Source organism: Penicillium waksmanii (genome assembly GCF_028829765.1).
Source record: "Penicillium waksmanii strain IBT 27052 chromosome Unknown utg000001l:1.0-4852451.0:1.0-4856178.0, whole genome shotgun sequence".
Lineage (NCBI taxonomy): Eukaryota > Fungi > Ascomycota > Eurotiomycetes > Eurotiales > Aspergillaceae > Penicillium > Penicillium waksmanii.
In genome coordinates this window covers 1,664,130-1,681,630 of record NW_026643248.1, presented here as the reverse complement: position 1 = coordinate 1,681,630, position 17,501 = coordinate 1,664,130, and the positions used below count along the sequence as shown (strand labels likewise).

The following is a 17,501-nucleotide window of genomic DNA, read 5'->3' as shown; positions in this document are numbered from 1 at the left end:
TGAAAGCTACTGCCATACTAACTACTGCTAATATTAGCTGGAGGAGATTAATTCGTTTAAAGCTTGATGAGGCTAGTTCGGATCCAATAGACATGTGGGGCTGCATATTGCCATAGTATGAGTAGAGTATAAAATAGAGTATGGAGTAGATGTATCGAACTTGAAAGAGGCGCCGGAAACTTCTTAGGATCTGGAAGCAGCGGTTTTGAGCTCGAGAAGGTTGGTTCTGACGATTAAGGAGTTGAGAATAGGCATGGAGCAGGTCAGCTTGAGCTTGCTGCTCTCGGCGTAGACATCGCCACTGCGATGGCCTTTGACGCTTGGGCAAATCGGAAAGCCTGGCCATCTGGGGGCTGAAACTGAATTTGAAATTGAAATCAAGTCCAGAGATTAAGGACGTTTAGGTACTGTCGTGTGCTCTCGATCCACCCAAACCTCGACCAGGAGTTCGGATGGTCTCAAAGTTGTCCGGTGGTTGGCGACAGCTAAACTTGATGATATTCTGTCGCTGCGCAGTAGACAGCTCGCCGTTGAAAACATGCCCTTTCTTAATCCAGGCGACCTCGGCGGGAATCTAGACATCCCTCTGATGGTTCCCGATATTGACCACTGGTCTCTTCTTGTTCTTCAGCGTGACATCGTATTCTGCGTAGAGCGGGTTAGCCTGGTAGCCCTGTCACCACCAGGTTGAGAGAATAAGGGAGATCAAGGCATAACCATTATCTCTGCAGGCCAGTCGATCTGCCTAAGCTTCCATACAGCCCACTCGTTGAAGCTATGAATCACCATCTTCGACGTCTCTACGAAGATGACGAAGTCGCTATCTCTGTAGATAGTACCATCATCCCCTTGCAATACCCTTCGATGGATCTCATAGTTGCGAGCGAGATCAGGATCTGACTTAGTGGCATGCATTATCACCGAGGTATTGTCTTTGTAAACCTGTCTCAGAGGTGGTATTAGAATGTCTGAACAATAGACAATACCGGGGTCGGCCGGGAGGTATCACGCAGCGAGAGGCTATGGCCTGATAAAGTCATCATGTCGCAGGAAAAGTTTTTGTCTTTGGTATGGTTTAGATCCGATGAACTTCATTTGATCGGTTCGGCCGGTGAGCGCCTCGTGGATGACGAGTTTTCGATAGAAGTCATCGGCTTCCATCTGACGGGTGTCATGGATATGATCGTACATCATCTCGCATAGAGAGAAGAATCTCTGGCATCGAGATGAGGATCGATACAAGCCGCGATAATCACCGTCAAGTGATGAGTTGTGTTCTTCAGAACCGAATCAGAGGCCCGAAAGGGAAAAGACCGATTTCGCGTTTCAAAAATCTTCTCGTGGCAAACGAATCACTGCCCGCCAGCTTAGAAGATCTTGGCGTCCGCGAAGTCAGATCTTCCAACGAAGGATATCTAGTCAATGGAAAAGGCCGTTGTGTCTCTCTTTGTGATGTTGACTGTTTGAACAATTCCTAAGGGCGGTATGGGTCGCCATGCTACTGCCCGGATTCTGTGCTTGAGGTATTCCGCCGGTTTGACGATAGGGTCGTCGAGGAAATAGGGCTTGACAACCGCATGCTAAGCTGTATATGACGATAGAAGTGTTTGCCACCGTCGAGAAACTATTTGCAGGCGGGGATCATCCCGCAGGTAGACCTTTTTGGTGACCACGATCTCGATTGGAAGGTTTCCCAGGATATCGGGCCGGGGGCCGTGGAGCTCCTTGTATCTGTCTCTGGTCATTAAATAAATTGTGAAAACACAGAAACATAGCTCGACTGACCAGTTTTTGTGTGCGTTGGCAAGTATGGCCTGATATTGGGCCAGGTCAGGAACCCCTCTGGGTCTGAATCCAGGGCGAAGCGAAGCGAGATCGAAGCACGGAGAGGAAATCAAGGCCAGAGGGTGGGAGGCGGGGGGTTAACCAAGTGTCGAGATGATGGGTAGTCCAGAGAATGAAGTGTAGATGAAGATCTCAACAGGATGTCAAAATGAGTGGTTTTGATATTGCAGAACGCCATCACAGTTCGAACATCCATGCGGTTGAGCTAGGTCAAAAGCTCTCAAGACCTTTTTTTTGTCAGTGATTAGAGCACATAAAAAAAAAAAAAGACGGCTCGACTCACATATTTTGGTGATCCTTGGTGAATCGGGCCTGGTATTGTGCCAGGAAAGCCTGTAGGTATGGAACCAGAGTGGGATCCCAAGCGCAGAGGAACGGCAGCTTCCAAGGTTGGAGATGGATGACTCGCGAGATGTGAGAAGGTCGAAGGTAGAAGATGGAAAGTCACAATGTTTCTAAATGTCCAGGGGATTGAAAGGTAAAGGCCAGGGAGATGATGTAAACACTCCAAAAGTGTGTTTGTTGCCTTTGTTGCCTTCGCAGTTGAGGTTGAGGTTGAGTTGAGTTGAGACGGGTCAGCTCTTTCCTTCCCTCCTTCCTCTCCATTTCCTCATCCTCAAGTTCCCACATCTCATTCTTCTCCCTCTCCTCTACCTCTCACTCTCAATCTCAATCTCCATATCCACCCCTCCACCTTCTCTAAATCACAGAGAGAAGACCTGTTATGGATTCAATTTCGGATCCCCTAACATGAATGCTAACTGATCCTGGTCATCAAGCAGGACTTGCCATGCATGGACTATCCAGACCAGCGAATACACCTGCTTTCAATTACCTGAGCTTCATTCCCTTAGTGATTGCTTGTCCAATCACCCGGGATTATCTGCTCGTGAACAGAAGCATATCGATAAAAAGGGAGGTTTTCGCTGATGTTCCTAAGAAGCGTTGCTAGTCATGTGCTCTGATCATTTATCATTTATCATTATCAACCCAAGAGCTTTTAGTGAAGACATGATACCATTTAGTAGCAATCCCTAATGTAGCAGGCCGAGAAAGAGAGGCATCAATTTCGACCACGGCTACTAATACTAGCTACTAGTGACTGACGTTGTACCGCCACCCCAGGTGCCTATAGTTATCGGGTATCGGCCAAGTGACTCCTTTTCGTTGGCCTTGAAGATATCGCGATCCGTCGTGTCAAACAGGATATCTCCTTATCTATATAAGAACATATGGTCGAATGCCAGTTCTGTAGAGTAGATTCCTGCATGTTTCATGCCGTAGTTTGATTACGTTACTTTTTGAACCACGATCGTCGAGAACCCGCCGACGACGTATATCTTCGCGGCCTTTGCGTTAGTTACCATCCGTCGTCACTGATCAAATCTTGTTCATGTTGCTTCCAGTATCGAAATCTCCATCCCACCGGCCCTTTACTGTCAGTCTTACTCTGGTGTCGCCCAGCAGCGAAACCTGCAGTCTGAAACCGCCCCCACTCAGTAAATAAACACGATTCATATCACCTATTCCGAGACCCAACCTTCTCTCGAACCGCTACACGATCATGGAATGTTTATTTTCTGCTTACGTTCGCGTCACTCGGAATCTGGACGATGCCGATGGCTTACTCGCGATCTTTCAAGAATTTGAAAACAACCCCTCGGCTATCAGCGCGGAGGATCGCGCTAGGCTTCTCGACTTTCCTGATCTTCCAACCCAACTGGCAAACATCACTGCCATTGCTCCCACAATCTCGAATAAGCAGGATTTCTTAAAGAAGGCGGTTGAGTCTCCTAGAGATCTAAGTGATCCTGAAATTGATTTGTTACTCAAACGCTACTGGAAATCGCTTACCTTCGGCGAACAACTCGCATTCGAAAATGCTCTAGATACATTGACCGATTCGCACCGCACAGAAACCTTACAACGCCTGCAAAAATTCCAAAACCATCTCTATGAGCAATGTGAAGCCAAGGCATTCGAAAATGCGTCTGATGCGCAAGAGCGACAATTTCAAGCAATGGAAGAAGCCATGGAACAAGAAGAACAAGAGGAATTGGAGAAAATGCTGCAACATGGGCAGCCATGGCTACGTCAACTATGGCAAGAGGATGAGTGTAAAAAGCCATGGGGCTATGCAATGTTCGAGAACCCCTATTGCAAGGCAAAGAATCCTGATCGTTGGGAGTCCTATGGTCTAAAGACGTCGGGTTCAATGCATTGGGCTTTTATCTCGATCGGGTCCAGTAGCACAGTCCAATCGAGATATGTGGTTGAGGAATTAGATTGGCCTTCTGGAACGCCTACCCTAAGTGAAGACGGAAGCTTTCCTGTAATTCTAAGGGAATTACGAAAGCATTTCAACTATCTCCGATCATTCCCTCCTAAAAAGGAAATTCCGGACCTGAGAGACGATCTGGAAGCGGGGAATATTGATTATATGCCAGAGGGTCTCACAGTAGGAACTCTGCGGAATGTTTTTCTATATGTTGATACCAATGCTGCAGCCTCTGTTCTAGATGGCCATTTCGCGAACAATTTCTGGATCTGGGCCGTCGATCCAGACTGGGTGGCAGACACTGAGAACGAAAGCCAAGTCTCCAGCGGATACCAAGGCTATCTACGCGTTCGTCTTCAGCAGCTTATTCACAATTTTTACGTTGCCCGCCGTTGGCATGCTGATGAAGTCTCCTTGGAAGACTTGTGGAAGGTGGCGCAGAAGGACCCCCACAATGGCTCTTTTGTTTCAATGGACATTGATGAGATATTTGCCTGGGACCCCTCAAATTGGCAAGTTGCAAACGCTCTTTTTCCAAGGAAAGCGAGGCAGTGAGCCATCGATTTGACCTGGTTCCAGTGTTCTCGGAAGGCCCTGGCTCTCAAGGTAAGTTGAGCTATAATGTGATGATTGATGTTCTATCTAATAGAAGTTTCAGCAATCATGGAGTTCTCTGGAATCAAACCCCCCTCAGTGCGACCCTCTCGCAATACTCCCCATGGAGATTGCCATAATGATCATCAAGCAGCTTGATACTACTGACATTCTACGCCTACGAGGCGTCTCCAAAAACTGGAACCGGGTCTTGACATCTCCCCCTATTCTCCGGGGGTTTCTCCGTCAGTATTATCCGGGGTGCAGCATAAGCCATCCCAAGAGCTGCCTCAAACAGAGGATTCGAGTGAAGAAAGGAATATTCACAAAGGAATATCTACTCAACCTTGGATGGCACGGTGAAGGAGCGTCGGCGCTTATCATATCACCAGATTATTCGTCTGGATGGGTAGGATGGATTCGTTGATCCGCAACTACTCTCTGCACAAGAAGCTGAGCGAGGATCGTCACAAAGAGATGTTTGGCGATGGCATATTCATGGTCTTCGTCTCAGATTATGTCTTGTACATACGGAGCTTCAACAGTGGATGGATGCCCCTCTATGTCAACTGGCCTATCTCAGACAGCCACCTGTATCCAGAAAACATCAAGATGGAAATCGACGGGAAACAGCCAGGCGAAGATGACGACGAAGAGCGTGGCGACAACGACGCAGGGCCAGCCGAAGACGAGTCAGAGATAAATGAATATTCGATAGACAGGGAAGAAATAGAGACTGAGCCGGAGGGAGACGACGAGGATGACGAAGATGACAAAGACGATGGAGACGATGGCGACGACGAAGACGATGAAGATGACGAAGAGTAGGAGGGATCTCAATGGCATCTACGCCGTTCTTCTGCTCACATGTAGCTAGTTGCATACTGATGGGAAATGGAATTCATGGCCAGGGTTTCAATCGATCTTGATCGTGTTCCCTTTCTATCATGATTACAAAATTTCCACTCAATTTAATACCTTGCATGCCCAAGTGGGCGTCTTCTATTCAAGACCAAGAATATTACGGCAATGAGTAGTACATAGTAGATACTACTAGTATTCGAAGATCATGTAGACACTGGGGATGCAATGTATAGCAAACAACACATTCTTAAGCAGAGGACATCGACAATATCTTTGCCGGATATCCCGAGGTGTGTAAGATAAAATCTACGCAAATCTACAAAAGACTACTACTACCCTAGGACACACTTAAGGCAAAAAGTATAGCTCGCATCCCCTTCCTATTAGGAAATGATATTCATCCATAGAAACACTCAAGAATACAGTGACAAAAGAAAATTAAATGACACAGGAACGGGCACGACGGCATCACAGTTCTCTAGAATGCGGTTTTCTGTGAGCGTGACAGGCCGCAGGCCCTATGCATGCCCCTCCAAAAGATATCAGAAGGAAACTTCTTAGATTCCAAGGGTGAACTCAACGCCGACGTCGATGTCACGGGCCATCTTGACGACCTTGGAGAACTGGACGGACTTCTCGGCGGCGGTCTGGAGGTCCTCGATGGAGAAGATCTTCAGGCCGGACTCGTTGATCTGTGAGTGAAAAGGATTAGCTTATTGCACCGGGTGAAAAGGTAGTAGGGAGGAAAGGGGGGAGGGGATTTCGTACCAGCTTGTGAGCCTGCTCCATGTTGGTACCCTGGAGACGGGCAATGATGGGGGTGCGCAGACCCATATCCTGGACAACGTTGATGAGACCCTGGGCGATGGCGTCGCAGCGAACGATACCACCGAAGATGTTGACGAAGACGGCAGAGACCTTGGGGTCGCTGGTGATGAGCTCGAAGGCGGACTTGATAGCAGCGGGAGTAGCACCACCGCCGACGTCGAGGAAGTTAGCGGGGCTACCGCCGTTCAGCTTGATGATGTCCATAGTGGCCATGGCGAGACCAGCACCGTTGACCAGGCAGCCAATGTCACCGTCAAGCTTGATGAAGTTCAGGCCGTGCTCGGCGGCCTTGACCTCATCCATATCCTCCTGGGTGGTATCGCGCCACGAGAAGACCTCCTTCTGGCGGAACTCGGCGTTCTCGTCGAAGCCGAGCTTGGCGTCCATGGCCAGGACCTGGTGGTCGGAAGTCTCGGACAGGGGGTTGATCTCGATCTGGGTGGCATCACGCTCCATGAAGACCTTGTACAGGTTCTGGATGGTGGTCTTGGCATCCTCGATGCACTGCTCGGAGAAACCGAGGTCGGTAGCGATGGTGCGGGCGATGTCGTCGGTAACACCCTTGTGGATATCGATGGGGGTGGTGATGATGGCATCGGGGTTCTCCTTGGCGACGGTCTCGATGTCCATACCACCCTGGGAGGAGGCAACGATGACGGGGGACTGGGTGGCACGGTCCATGAGGATAGCGAGGTAGAACTCGCGACGGGCAAACTTGCGCTCGCAGATCAGGACGGAGTTGCAAGGGCGGCCACCGGCGCCGGTCTGCTTGGTGACGAGGTTCTGGCCGATCATCTGGCCGGCGAACATCTTGGCCTCGGTAGGGCTAAAAAAAAAGCCGGGGTTAATAAATCCATCCAGTTTCCATTTCATAACAGGGAGTAAATTTCCCACTCACGAGTAGATGACGCGAACACCACCCTTCAGGCCGTTGTCGAAGGTACCCTTACCACGACCACCGGCGAGAACCTGAGCCTTGATAACCAGATCGTCGTTACCTAATTGTGTTTAGTGCCGAGCGCAAAGAAGGGGGCGATATAAATGCAGGGAAGATATACCGATGGAACGAGCGACAGCCTCTGCCTCCTCAGGGGAGTGAGCGACCTCACCCTTGGGGACACCAATGCCATACTATTGTTGATTATCAGCGATCCGACTCGGTGTTGATCTGGGAGAAAAAAGACTCTGCATGATGCGCGACTGCAGAATCCAACGCGACGCAACATACCTGCTTGAGGAGGCGCGCAGACAGGTACTCGTGGATGGAGAGGTTACGCTGCTGCTGCTGAGCCAGACGAGAGGAGGACTGCTATATCAGATTGAAACCGAGTCAGTCAAAGTGAACAAGCGGATACGGGCCGATAGTACGGCATCGGGGGACCATTGGGAACTCACAGTCGCGGCTCTGAAAGCCGCAGCGACAGGACGACTGCGGGCAAGCTTGAACATGATGAAAAGGGTGTGAGGGGAGAGGGTGGGTGGGAGAGAAAGAAATCAAGAGGGCAGTGTATCCAGGAGCCCTTGAGGAGAGAGTGAAGTCGGGATCGGGAGAACAGCTTTCTTTTTCTCGGGATGACATTGATTCGCGGTAGAACCGGGTGTTGCAGCCAACCAGCGTCCGTTCCTGGCTGACTAACCACTGCCTCGGGCGCAGACGCGAATATCACGGAACTGGCATCGGTATTCATTTATAACAGATACTATACGAGTAGTATGGCATCGATGATGGTTATACTACAGATGCTAACAGCTGCCAGTGTTCATCTGTAGAGGAAATTGATTCCTCTTATATTCTTGTGAGCCTGAAGAACCATTATATTACATAGTACTCTCCCTTTGGGTACCCCTAGTTACCGGCCCGAGGCTTGATCTTCCACAGCTTAAACATCTTCGTCATAATCCGCCCAAACAGACCACCCCATGCCCAACCGCCAGAGAGGAACCAAATCACCCAGCTGCGATGACCCTCCCAGATCCAGGTCTTGCGACCCTGCGCCCAGGGCCACAGCCAGCGCCATGGGGCAGACCCGTACAGCACTTGCGCAACCACACTGCGCGCGTAGGTCTCATTTGGCATCGCATTGTCCTGGCTATGGGTCACGCGTCGATTATACTCATCTTCAATGGGAGTGTACATAGATCCCGGGACGAGAGTGCGCTGGGTTCGGGCGATGCGTGATTGCACTCCGCCAGTAACGATTGTAGTGACATTGACACTATTGATGACGGTTAGTTTGGCGCAGTGGATCTAAATGCGACAGAGTAAAAGGGTAATCACATACCCGAAAGGAGCCAGTTCGACTCGGAGAGTATCACTGAACGAGTGCAGTGCTGCCTTGGACGCGTTGTAGACGGACCCGAAGACATATGGGATGATCTAAACCAGTTAGCCGATTGTAATCAAATACAGAGTACTCCGTGAAGCATGAAACCTACCCCAGCAACCGATCCAATTTGGACAATCGTGCCCTTGGCCTTGATCAGCAGCGGTAGAAAGGTCTGGCACATCGTGATAACTGCGAAGAGATTGGTCTCGAATGTCTTTCGAGCCTCTGGGATCTCGACCTCCATAGCTGGAACGGTGTAGTCTATGGATACAGTGAGTAACTAAATGCCAGTTCAAGGATGTTGTGCTGGTCTGTTATCACGTACTCCGGCCACTGGCAATATATTTATTAGTATGATGCAACGAATGCCGGCTTGGCGCAGAATCAGTTGAAGACGTACGCATTGTTCACCAAATAATTCAGTCCCTTGTCCCCCAGTCTAGTCTCGACATCCGCGAAGCATGCCTTGACACTCTCCGCATCATCAACCACCAGGCTCAAGGTCTCGATGCCGAGCTCGGCCAGATCGGCAATGGTCGTCGCCTCTCGGGCTGTGGCCAGCACACGCAACCCATGGCGATGGAATTCACGCGCAAGGGAATTTCCAATGCCGCCGGGAGAGCATCTGGTCATGTAAAATATCGTCAGCGATGGTATTCGATACTACCCTTTCCCCAGTACTGGTCGCGATTAGCTCACCCCGTGATTAGCACGGATTTACGGGTATCCGTGACTCCTGGCATGGTCAATATGGAACTCGAGCAGGGATATATGAATCTTGGGTTCCGGTCGATAGATCTGTTCAAGATGGACTGGTTGGAATATTGGTGTTGAGTGTTTGTTGATCTGGCTCCGGTGACAGTTGCTTATCGCGGAGCTCGAGATGCCTCGGCACGTCACGACTCACAAGAGCTGGCCATAGGAGCGCGTGTAACCCTAAACCCTATTGCTTGTTTGGGATAAATCCGATACCCCTGGTATATTAAACTGGAAGACACGCGCAATGCATTGGTTCTGAAATGAGAACAAGGAAAGAAAGGAATATAAGGCAAACAAAATGGTTGAAGCGTCTGGAATGAAGCTGGAGTACACGTCAAAAAAGGACCAATGAGAAACAACCCCCCCACCCTACTATAGTTACTGTACACAGTTACTTGTACGCCCATAACCTTAATAAAAAACAGGACCTAAACCGACATAAAGAATATGCCTAGATATTTACTAAGGAATGGCCGTCTCCATCTTAAAACACAGATTACGATTAGTTAATTTCTTTGGCCTTACTTATCGGAATAGAACACCGCCTGAGATTACACTTAGGCACTTTATCAATTTATATTGTTGATGCTACTAGGAAGAATAGAGGGTGTCTAGAAGCCATGGACTCTGATTTAATATTACTAATAGTATATAATTTGAAAATAATAAGCAAACTTCTCCAGCCCATAGAGCTGGCCCCTATCTAGTCTGAGCCGTCGCCGCTCTCGTATCCATAGATACGTTTCAGCCCCCAAGATCATACTATGGCCCCAACTTGAAGGCTTGGGTAACTACATGTAGCAGTACAGCCCGACCTGGCCCCAAAAGAATATAACCCAGCGCTATTTTCCACTCAGATGCTTAGCGTAGGGCAATAATGGCCCCCGCCAAGCCCCAATCTTCCGCAACTGGGGCGAGATATTGTGGACCATGTAACATTTCCCAGGGATTTATGACGATGAAAATCAGGTCAATAAGACATCGTCTCTTATAAATAATTGGCCAAGTCGCCCGCTACCCAGTTCATTCCTTCCCTTACCCATTAGCCTCATCTCCTCCTCTTCCATCGGACCCAACATATTACTCCAGAATCGTCATTATGCACTTCAAGATCCCAGTCCTTCTCGCCCTCGTCACTGCAGCAGCGGCTGATTGGGGCTACGATGCATACACCGCCCACGGCTGCAAGGATGCTGACGATATGAGCGCGCTTGTAGACGACGGAGATGGATCAGGATGTGTGTCCCTTGGCACCGGAGCAACATACCTTTCCTTGAAAGTTATGACCCCCAATAACAGGAAAGTGTCAGTTTACGAAGATAGCAACTGCCAGTCTGTCTATGGGGGGGTTACGACAGCGGACAACAAGGGGTGCTTTGAAGCGAGTGATGCTGCCAACTCGCCTAAGCACATCGGTTCGATTTTTTTCGATTAAAATCTCGCGGGTATGTTTGTTTTTATCTCCTCCTTAGCTGCAATAATGCGTATCTGTTTTGAACTAACACTTTGCCATCACAGCTCTATCTTTGTTGACGGGACCGACGGAAATGTCTGTTCTGTACCATACCCAGATTATGGAGGGTGGAAAGTGGAATACTTGGAAAGTTCGCGGAGAATCTGCTCTCGCTGAAAATCTCATTCTTGTCGAGAAGTTGCCTGTTTTCTACGACGAGAGACCAGTTGATCCTCCTGTCAATCCCGCGTCTGTCGTGGAATACTCTGATGCTGCCCACGATTCTGCTATGAAATCAGTCTGGCCAAAACTTTGTTGGCAAATCTATGCTTGGACGATAAGTGGGAGACTTTGTCGTCGAAATATAAGCGCAAAATATTCCAGAGAAAAGGACCACCAATCCAAACAAGAATAGCGTATGCACGTCTGTAAATAGATAATATCAGAGAACCTAGAAAGCTAGTCAACCCAGGCCCGAGGTCTTGGCCCATTCAAGCTTAATTCGACAATCATGGCAAGGGGATTCGCCCAAGCACTTCGTGCGGGTCCAGCCTTCGCGCCTCAATTTCCAAGAGCCAACATCAAGCACCCGTAGTGCACTAAGCTCATCCGTAGCCCATGTCAAGTTCGGAAAATTGCCAAACCTGTACGGAGCGTTAGGTGTCATTTGCAGCGAACCCAACGTTAACGACCCCGCAATGTGCCGATACCCGAGAACAAACCAGGATCACTGAATGGAGACCGCCGAATTAGACGCATCCCGGCCCTGGTCCACCGCCACGGATTGGATGGCGGAAAGAAAAATACCGGGAAAAAAGGCCGAATGACGATCTTTCGAAGTGGGGGGGTTTTGGTTTTCCTCTTCGTTGCTCTGGAGCTTCTTGAAGACGTCACGCCACGCCACGCCACGCCCTACTCTCTCCCATTGCATCCATCCACGACCCGACCCGCCAGCCATAAGACGGTGCCAAGTCGAGACGAGACGAGGACAACATCATGTCCATGTCTTCCGACCTTGACGTGCCCAGGCACATGAGAAGCCCCGGCGACGACGGCTACCGAACTCCAACAATTGAAGATGCGGAGCGGACCCTCTCTATCCTTGGCGTGATGGACGATTCCAATTCTCCAAGTCAAGCGCATGCAGTGCACTCCACGGCGTTGGAGAGTGTTCTCCAGAGATTGCCGTCGCGGGCGACGGACAGAGTCGTCATCCACAAAGAAAAGGAGAAGACGAAACCTAATTGTCGAGATCGAGACCATGACTACAATCTTCATCGGACTACCACAGACGCCTCCGCATCCACGTTAAGTTGGAAGAAGCGTATTCGCCATGTTACGTGGGCGTATTTCACTAGCACTATGGCCACGGGTGGTCTAGCTAATGTACTATATCAGGGTATATATTAACCTCAATCCTTGGCCCGGGCTTATTCAAGTTCAAGCTCTTCCTTGAGATAACTAGGTATTGATGCTGATGTGGCTTTGTCTAGTTCCCTACCGTTTTCGCGGCCTTGATACGATTGGCATTGTTATCTTTTTGTTTAATATCGCTTTATACCTTTTCATTTGGGGACTGTTGATTGCGAGATTCTATCACTACCCATATACATTCAAAGCCTCCTTCCTCCATCCAACCGAGTCATTATTCGTGCCCGCGTCGGTCGTCTCCTTTGGAACAATATTGATCAATATATCTCAATATGGCCCCGAGAATGCAGGCCCGTGGTTACTCGAGGCTGTCAACGTATTATTTTGGTTCGATGCCGCTCTCGCTGTGATATCATCGGCTGGTATATACCTTCTTCTGTAAGACCCCTGCCAATGCTCTTTTACAAATTGCTCTTTTCTTCAAGTTCCCTTCCCTTCAACATGAATTTCACGACTTACCTGGATAAATTACTTACCATCTCATCACCCGCGGAAAATCATAGATGGTCAACTCAAACCTTCACAATCGCCCAAATGACCCCGATCTGGATATTTCCCGCCTACCCAATGCTCATCATCGGACCTCATGCCGGCTGTTTAAGCGCTAAATTGGACCAAGCGCGCTCGCTGCGTGTTATTGTCGGAGGCACCACGATCCAGGGAGTCGGATTCTTGGTCTCGATGATGGTATATTCAGCCTTCATCTACCGACTCATGACGCAAAAGCTTCCGAAAGAGAAAAATCGACCTGGTATGTTCGTTTCTGTCGGACCGAGTGGGTTTACGGTCGCGGGGATCGTCACTATGGCCGCTGAGGCGAAACGCTCGTTTCCCGCTGATTTTATGGGGAATGGGCCTCTCGCTGCTGATATTTTGCGCGTTGTGGTTGATTTTGCTTCTTTGTGGTTGTGGGGGTAAGTTCGGTTCTATCTACACCCCTACACCCCGTCAGGGGCGATATATGGAGTATGTTGTACTAATTCTCTCGATTAGGCTGGCCATTTTCTTCTTTATCATTGCCAGTGCTGCTCATTGGTCTGCTATTGGGCCGGGGAGGATATTATTCTCGATGACTTGGTTCTCATTTGTGTTTCCCAACACTGCCCTGATCACGGCTACATTTGCCATTGGCAAGGCATTTGACTGTAAGGCTATTAACATCATTGGATGTGCGGCGACATTCCCGCTAATACTGATGTACTTCTTTGTGTGTTACATGATGATTCGGGCCATCATTTGCCACCAGATTCTGTGGCCGCAGAAAGGCGAGGATCGAGATGAGGGTGGATTTGAAATCCACATCATTAAGCCGGGCGCTGAGACCTCAGAGGATGAAGTGATAGCGTAGCGTTTCTGTTATTCTATCAGGATTCTTACGAGATTTGTACCCCAATAATAATTATTGAGAAAACAAATTTTTGGAAATTTAAGTGAAAATTCATAACTGTCGCACGTAGACACGATTAGTGCCTGGCAATTCTTGGCCGTTCCTCCTCCGTCTTAGTTGCTCAATCTATCTAAATGAAGATAATGGATAATGATCATCGTAGCTAGATTTCGCGATTTTGGCTATTAGAACTCAAGAGTCGTTCTTGTCATTTTGTCATGCGACGACGCTGAGATTCCCGATTATGTGCCTCGTCTTCCAGACAGGCAGGACAAAGAGATAAAGAGTATTTGATGAATATCCCAGTCCGTGGATGGTAAAACATCATCCCTCAATTTTTAATATCATCTCGAACAGAAACCATCCAGCGTTGTTTTATCCACGCTGAGTCGCAGGGATCCGCTTAGAAGCGGCGGCCACCCTGGGGAGGGCGCTCGGAAGCCTTGTCGATGCGAAGGGTGCGGCCCTCGAACCTAAGAGAGATGAAGGTTAGTCAAGGTCTTCAGGTGATAACAAAAGTTCCGAGTGTGGATGGGCTTACTCCTGTCCGTTCATCTGCTCAAGAGCAACGGTGGCCTCCTCGTCGCTGGCGAACTTGACGAAGCCGAAACCGCGGGAGCGCATGGTCTCACGGTCCTTGATGACAATCTAGAATGAAGATGTTAGAAAAGATGGGAGGGGGGAGGGGATCGGGATGAAATGATTCCAGGGGAAACTAACAGCCTCAACGACCTGACCGAACTGGGAGAAACCCTCACGGAGAGAGTCATCGGTAGTGGCCCAGGCAAGACCGCTAGAAGAAAAAGTCAGTACAGTCACACATCACAGTCCAGAAAAGAGTATCACGAACCCAACAAAAAGCTTAGACATGATGAAGAGTGTGGGGGTGGTGAAGAGAACTTGAAAATAGTAACAATGGCTAGTGCGGCGATCGCGTTTTGGGGGAGGGAAAATATTTATACGATTCGAATGTATTCTGTGGTGGGGGGTGGTGGGGCCATCCCAACTGGTTTAAGCGAATCGCATGGTGGCTTAGCGGTAAGTCTTATAAAGAGGGGGACCTTGCGAAGGGTTGATAAGGTGGATCACTACAGAAAAACTCGGATTTTTGCCCCCAGCTGATTCATCTACCCCTCTACTCGTATAGCATACCGTTTTGTATGGTAAAATCGCGGGACAGGGATTTCTCTGGTCCGTTCCATGAGTAGGGTAGGGCGTGTACATTATGGGCCGCAATTCAATATGCAGGCTAGTCCTATTTAGGTGAGGAGGGGCTGAGGGGCTGAGGGGCAGTGAAAAAAAAAGAAATGAAAAAAAAAAGGAGGGGGAGATATCAAATGTACAATATTTAGCTGTTAATAGTCTAACCAAAAGTCACCGCTTGCATTAGGCAGCTGCCACTCAATACAAGACCTGATTTGGCGCCAGATGATCAGCTTTCAAAGAGTATGTACCGACGGTATTCACAGCCTCACAGAATACTCTGGGGTATCCACATTCTATCGCGCCACAAGGTCTACCCTGCACTACATTTTTCTTTATTTATCTTATCTAATAAATGAGTTGTGGAATGATATTTATTGACACCTCCAAGCCCTGGGGGTTTTATACAAGTACAAGTATCACTGAAGTTGGCTGGAATTTTGTGGCTTCAAATTGATAAACGTATATTTTCAAGTTGTAAGCAGGTGTACTACACTGACAGTTTAGCCCTAGAACTTGAAGCTTCCCGAGGTTAGCTTGGAAGCTTCACACTTGAAATTTACTCAGTAGCATCTGCGATTACCTTCTAGGAGGTAATATCATTCAAGCCCTCACGCATGCTTGCTATTCTGGGTCCATGATAGATCCTGGCAGTCTATTTTCACTTCTTCCAGTGGTGGTCTCATCTCAATCTCAGATCAAATTAAGCACATCATCCAATATTATTATTATGCCACAGATACTTTCCCCACTTCAAGCCGCATGCCCCCATGGTAAGGTTCTACCTCAAAAATTAGGTTAAATATTCTGGACCAAGCTTGATTTACTCCCTACCCGCCCACTGGCATAGCCCCGAGTCATAGGATTCTTTGTCCATGTCGATCGGTCCGAATGTTCGAATTATGCCAGTGTATACTAGTAGACTCCGTAGATCGATCTTCTTTGCCATCTTCCCACCTAATGATGTGATATCTCTCTTTAAAAATGCTGCTATGCCCCCGGGCCCCGAGCGGACATATCAAAGATTATATCTTGCATTGGGTTGCTGCTGGCTTCTACAAGCAGATAGACACCCCGATAACATCCATTACTATTTTCTAGCTTGATCTGATCTTCCACCGCTATGAGCTCTACGATATCCCAAGATGCTTCAACCAGCATCGAGAAACCACCCAACTCTGTTGATGTCGAGCGACAAAGCGATACAGTTGCGTCGACAGCGACAGCTCCCGCGCCAAAGTCTCTAGGTGCAGGCGTAAGTGTCAAGATGCCGCTGTTGCTGCTGCTGCTGCTTTGTCGTAGTGGAAGCTATAGCCAATGCAAATGCTAATTCTCTCCGCAGTCTGCCCTCGCCCTCGGCGCATTTGGTACGACTCTCACGACGCTGTCGTTGAGTTTAATGGAATGGCGCGGCGTCACTACGGACAATGTATTCGTGGCCAATTTCTTCTTCATCTCGGCCTTTGGCCTGGTCATTACTGCTCAATGGGAACTTTCTATCGGGGATGGATTTGCGTATACCGTCTTCAGTGCTTTTGGTATGTTTAAGAAAACGACATATTCTCGACTAAAGTCGAATGCCAGTACTGTACTGACGTATGTGACATCGCGCAGGTCTATTTTACGCTGGATATGGTGCACTCCTAACGCCGGCATTCGGAATCGTCCAGGCCTACGGCAACGACACAGCACAGTATAATAACGCGGTGGGATTCTTCATGATACTCTGGACAGTCTTCGTGTTTACGTTCCTGATTGCTTCGCTTCCGAGCAATATTGCTTATATCCTCGTGTTCTTCTTTGTGGACCTTGGCTTTCTGACTGTTGCGGCGAGCTATTTTGCTGAAGCAGATGGTCACCATGCATCCTCTATCGCGTTGAAAAAATCCGGCGGTGTTTTCTGTTTCCTAGCTGGTCTTGTCGGTTGGTATTTGGTTTTTCATTTGTTGTTGAAGGATTCGCTGGTGGATTTACCTCTGGGTGATACGTCGCGGCTTTTTGGGAAGAAAAAGAATAAGGCTCAGTAAATCATGTCGCCACCGACGGGACGTCCACGAGGTCGAGGGATGGCATCAGATGGAATGGGAAGGGGGGGGTAGGGGTAATACCCCGACAGCTGATGAATGGGGCAGGGTGACGAGGAACTCCTTTGTTGCGTGATAAGTTAAAATCGAATGCAATCGATCTCCAACCAATTTGCACAGTATACTTCTCTCGGGCGAGAGATGTTAGATTATAGTGAGCATCGGTACGGGAGTAAGGCTTTCTCTCCATTCTACCGAGTGTGGGGCCGGTTGATCATCCATGCATGCGATAACGACATCCCCAACTACATTGACGAAAACAACCACCTGAACCATTCCATTCAAAGAAAGACTCCTCAATTTTGGGCGCGCAATGACGAGCGCCGCAAATAATCGCATCATCTCGCAGACACGGCATGTCATTGCGAATCCAATGCCCCCCATCGCATCACTATGGCTACAGCCTACCGTACATATAGAAGTGTTATCCCAGATAGTTTGTTCCTGA

General features: G+C 48.7%; 8 protein-coding genes across 8 annotated transcripts; 5 read left to right on the top strand and 3 right to left on the bottom strand.

The window, feature by feature from the left end:
- Nucleotides 1–3,409: 3,409 nt before the first annotated feature.
- Nucleotides 3,410–4,678, top strand: N7481_000585 (uncharacterized protein; the record flags this gene model as incomplete). Its single annotated transcript, XM_057259804.1, has 1 exon — nt 3,410–4,678. One exon carries the CDS (start codon nt 3,410–3,412, stop codon nt 4,676–4,678), a length of 1,269 nt encoding a protein of 422 aa, XP_057127636.1.
- A 453-nt stretch (nt 4,679–5,131) lies between these two features.
- On the top strand, nt 5,132–5,545 carry N7481_000584 (uncharacterized protein; the record flags this gene model as incomplete). The annotated part of the gene is made up of 1 exon (XM_057259803.1): nt 5,132–5,545. The coding sequence occupies one exon, from the start codon at nt 5,132–5,134 to the stop codon at nt 5,543–5,545; it is 414 nt and encodes a 137-aa protein (XP_057127635.1).
- Nucleotides 5,546–6,138: 593 nt separating this feature from the next.
- Nucleotides 6,139–7,858, bottom strand: N7481_000583 (succinate--CoA ligase (GDP-forming) subunit beta; the record flags this gene model as incomplete). Its single annotated transcript, XM_057259802.1, has 6 exons — nt 6,139–6,273; nt 6,350–7,235; nt 7,308–7,407; nt 7,468–7,540; nt 7,638–7,718; nt 7,805–7,858. The coding sequence occupies 6 exons, from the start codon at nt 7,856–7,858 to the stop codon at nt 6,139–6,141; spliced, it is 1,329 nt and encodes a 442-aa protein (XP_057127634.1).
- Nucleotides 7,859–8,255: 397 nt separating this feature from the next.
- On the bottom strand, nt 8,256–9,479 carry N7481_000582 (SDR family oxidoreductase; the record flags this gene model as incomplete). The annotated part of the gene is made up of 6 exons (XM_057259801.1): nt 8,256–8,625; nt 8,692–8,786; nt 8,846–8,997; nt 9,062–9,069; nt 9,137–9,361; nt 9,436–9,479. The coding sequence occupies 6 exons, from the start codon at nt 9,477–9,479 to the stop codon at nt 8,256–8,258; spliced, it is 894 nt and encodes a 297-aa protein (XP_057127633.1).
- Nucleotides 9,480–10,594: 1,115 nt separating this feature from the next.
- N7481_000581 (uncharacterized protein) lies at nt 10,595–10,930 on the top strand (the record flags this gene model as incomplete). The annotated part of the gene is made up of 1 exon (XM_057259800.1): nt 10,595–10,930. One exon carries the CDS (start codon nt 10,595–10,597, stop codon nt 10,928–10,930), a length of 336 nt encoding a protein of 111 aa, XP_057127632.1.
- Nucleotides 10,931–11,944: 1,014 nt separating this feature from the next.
- On the top strand, nt 11,945–13,727 carry N7481_000580 (tellurite-resistance/dicarboxylate transporter family protein; the record flags this gene model as incomplete). Its single annotated transcript, XM_057259799.1, has 4 exons — nt 11,945–12,347; nt 12,442–12,757; nt 12,883–13,293; nt 13,373–13,727. The coding sequence occupies 4 exons, from the start codon at nt 11,945–11,947 to the stop codon at nt 13,725–13,727; spliced, it is 1,485 nt and encodes a 494-aa protein (XP_057127631.1).
- A 442-nt stretch (nt 13,728–14,169) lies between these two features.
- Nucleotides 14,170–14,636, bottom strand: N7481_000579 (RNA recognition motif domain-containing protein; the record flags this gene model as incomplete). Its single annotated transcript, XM_057259798.1, has 4 exons — nt 14,170–14,239; nt 14,308–14,414; nt 14,487–14,559; nt 14,617–14,636. 4 exons carry the CDS (start codon nt 14,634–14,636, stop codon nt 14,170–14,172), a joined length of 270 nt encoding a protein of 89 aa, XP_057127630.1.
- Nucleotides 14,637–16,092: 1,456 nt separating this feature from the next.
- N7481_000578 (uncharacterized protein) lies at nt 16,093–16,996 on the top strand (the record flags this gene model as incomplete). Its single annotated transcript, XM_057259797.1, has 3 exons — nt 16,093–16,224; nt 16,312–16,507; nt 16,584–16,996. 3 exons carry the CDS (start codon nt 16,093–16,095, stop codon nt 16,994–16,996), a joined length of 741 nt encoding a protein of 246 aa, XP_057127629.1.
- Nucleotides 16,997–17,501: the final 505 nt, after the last annotated feature.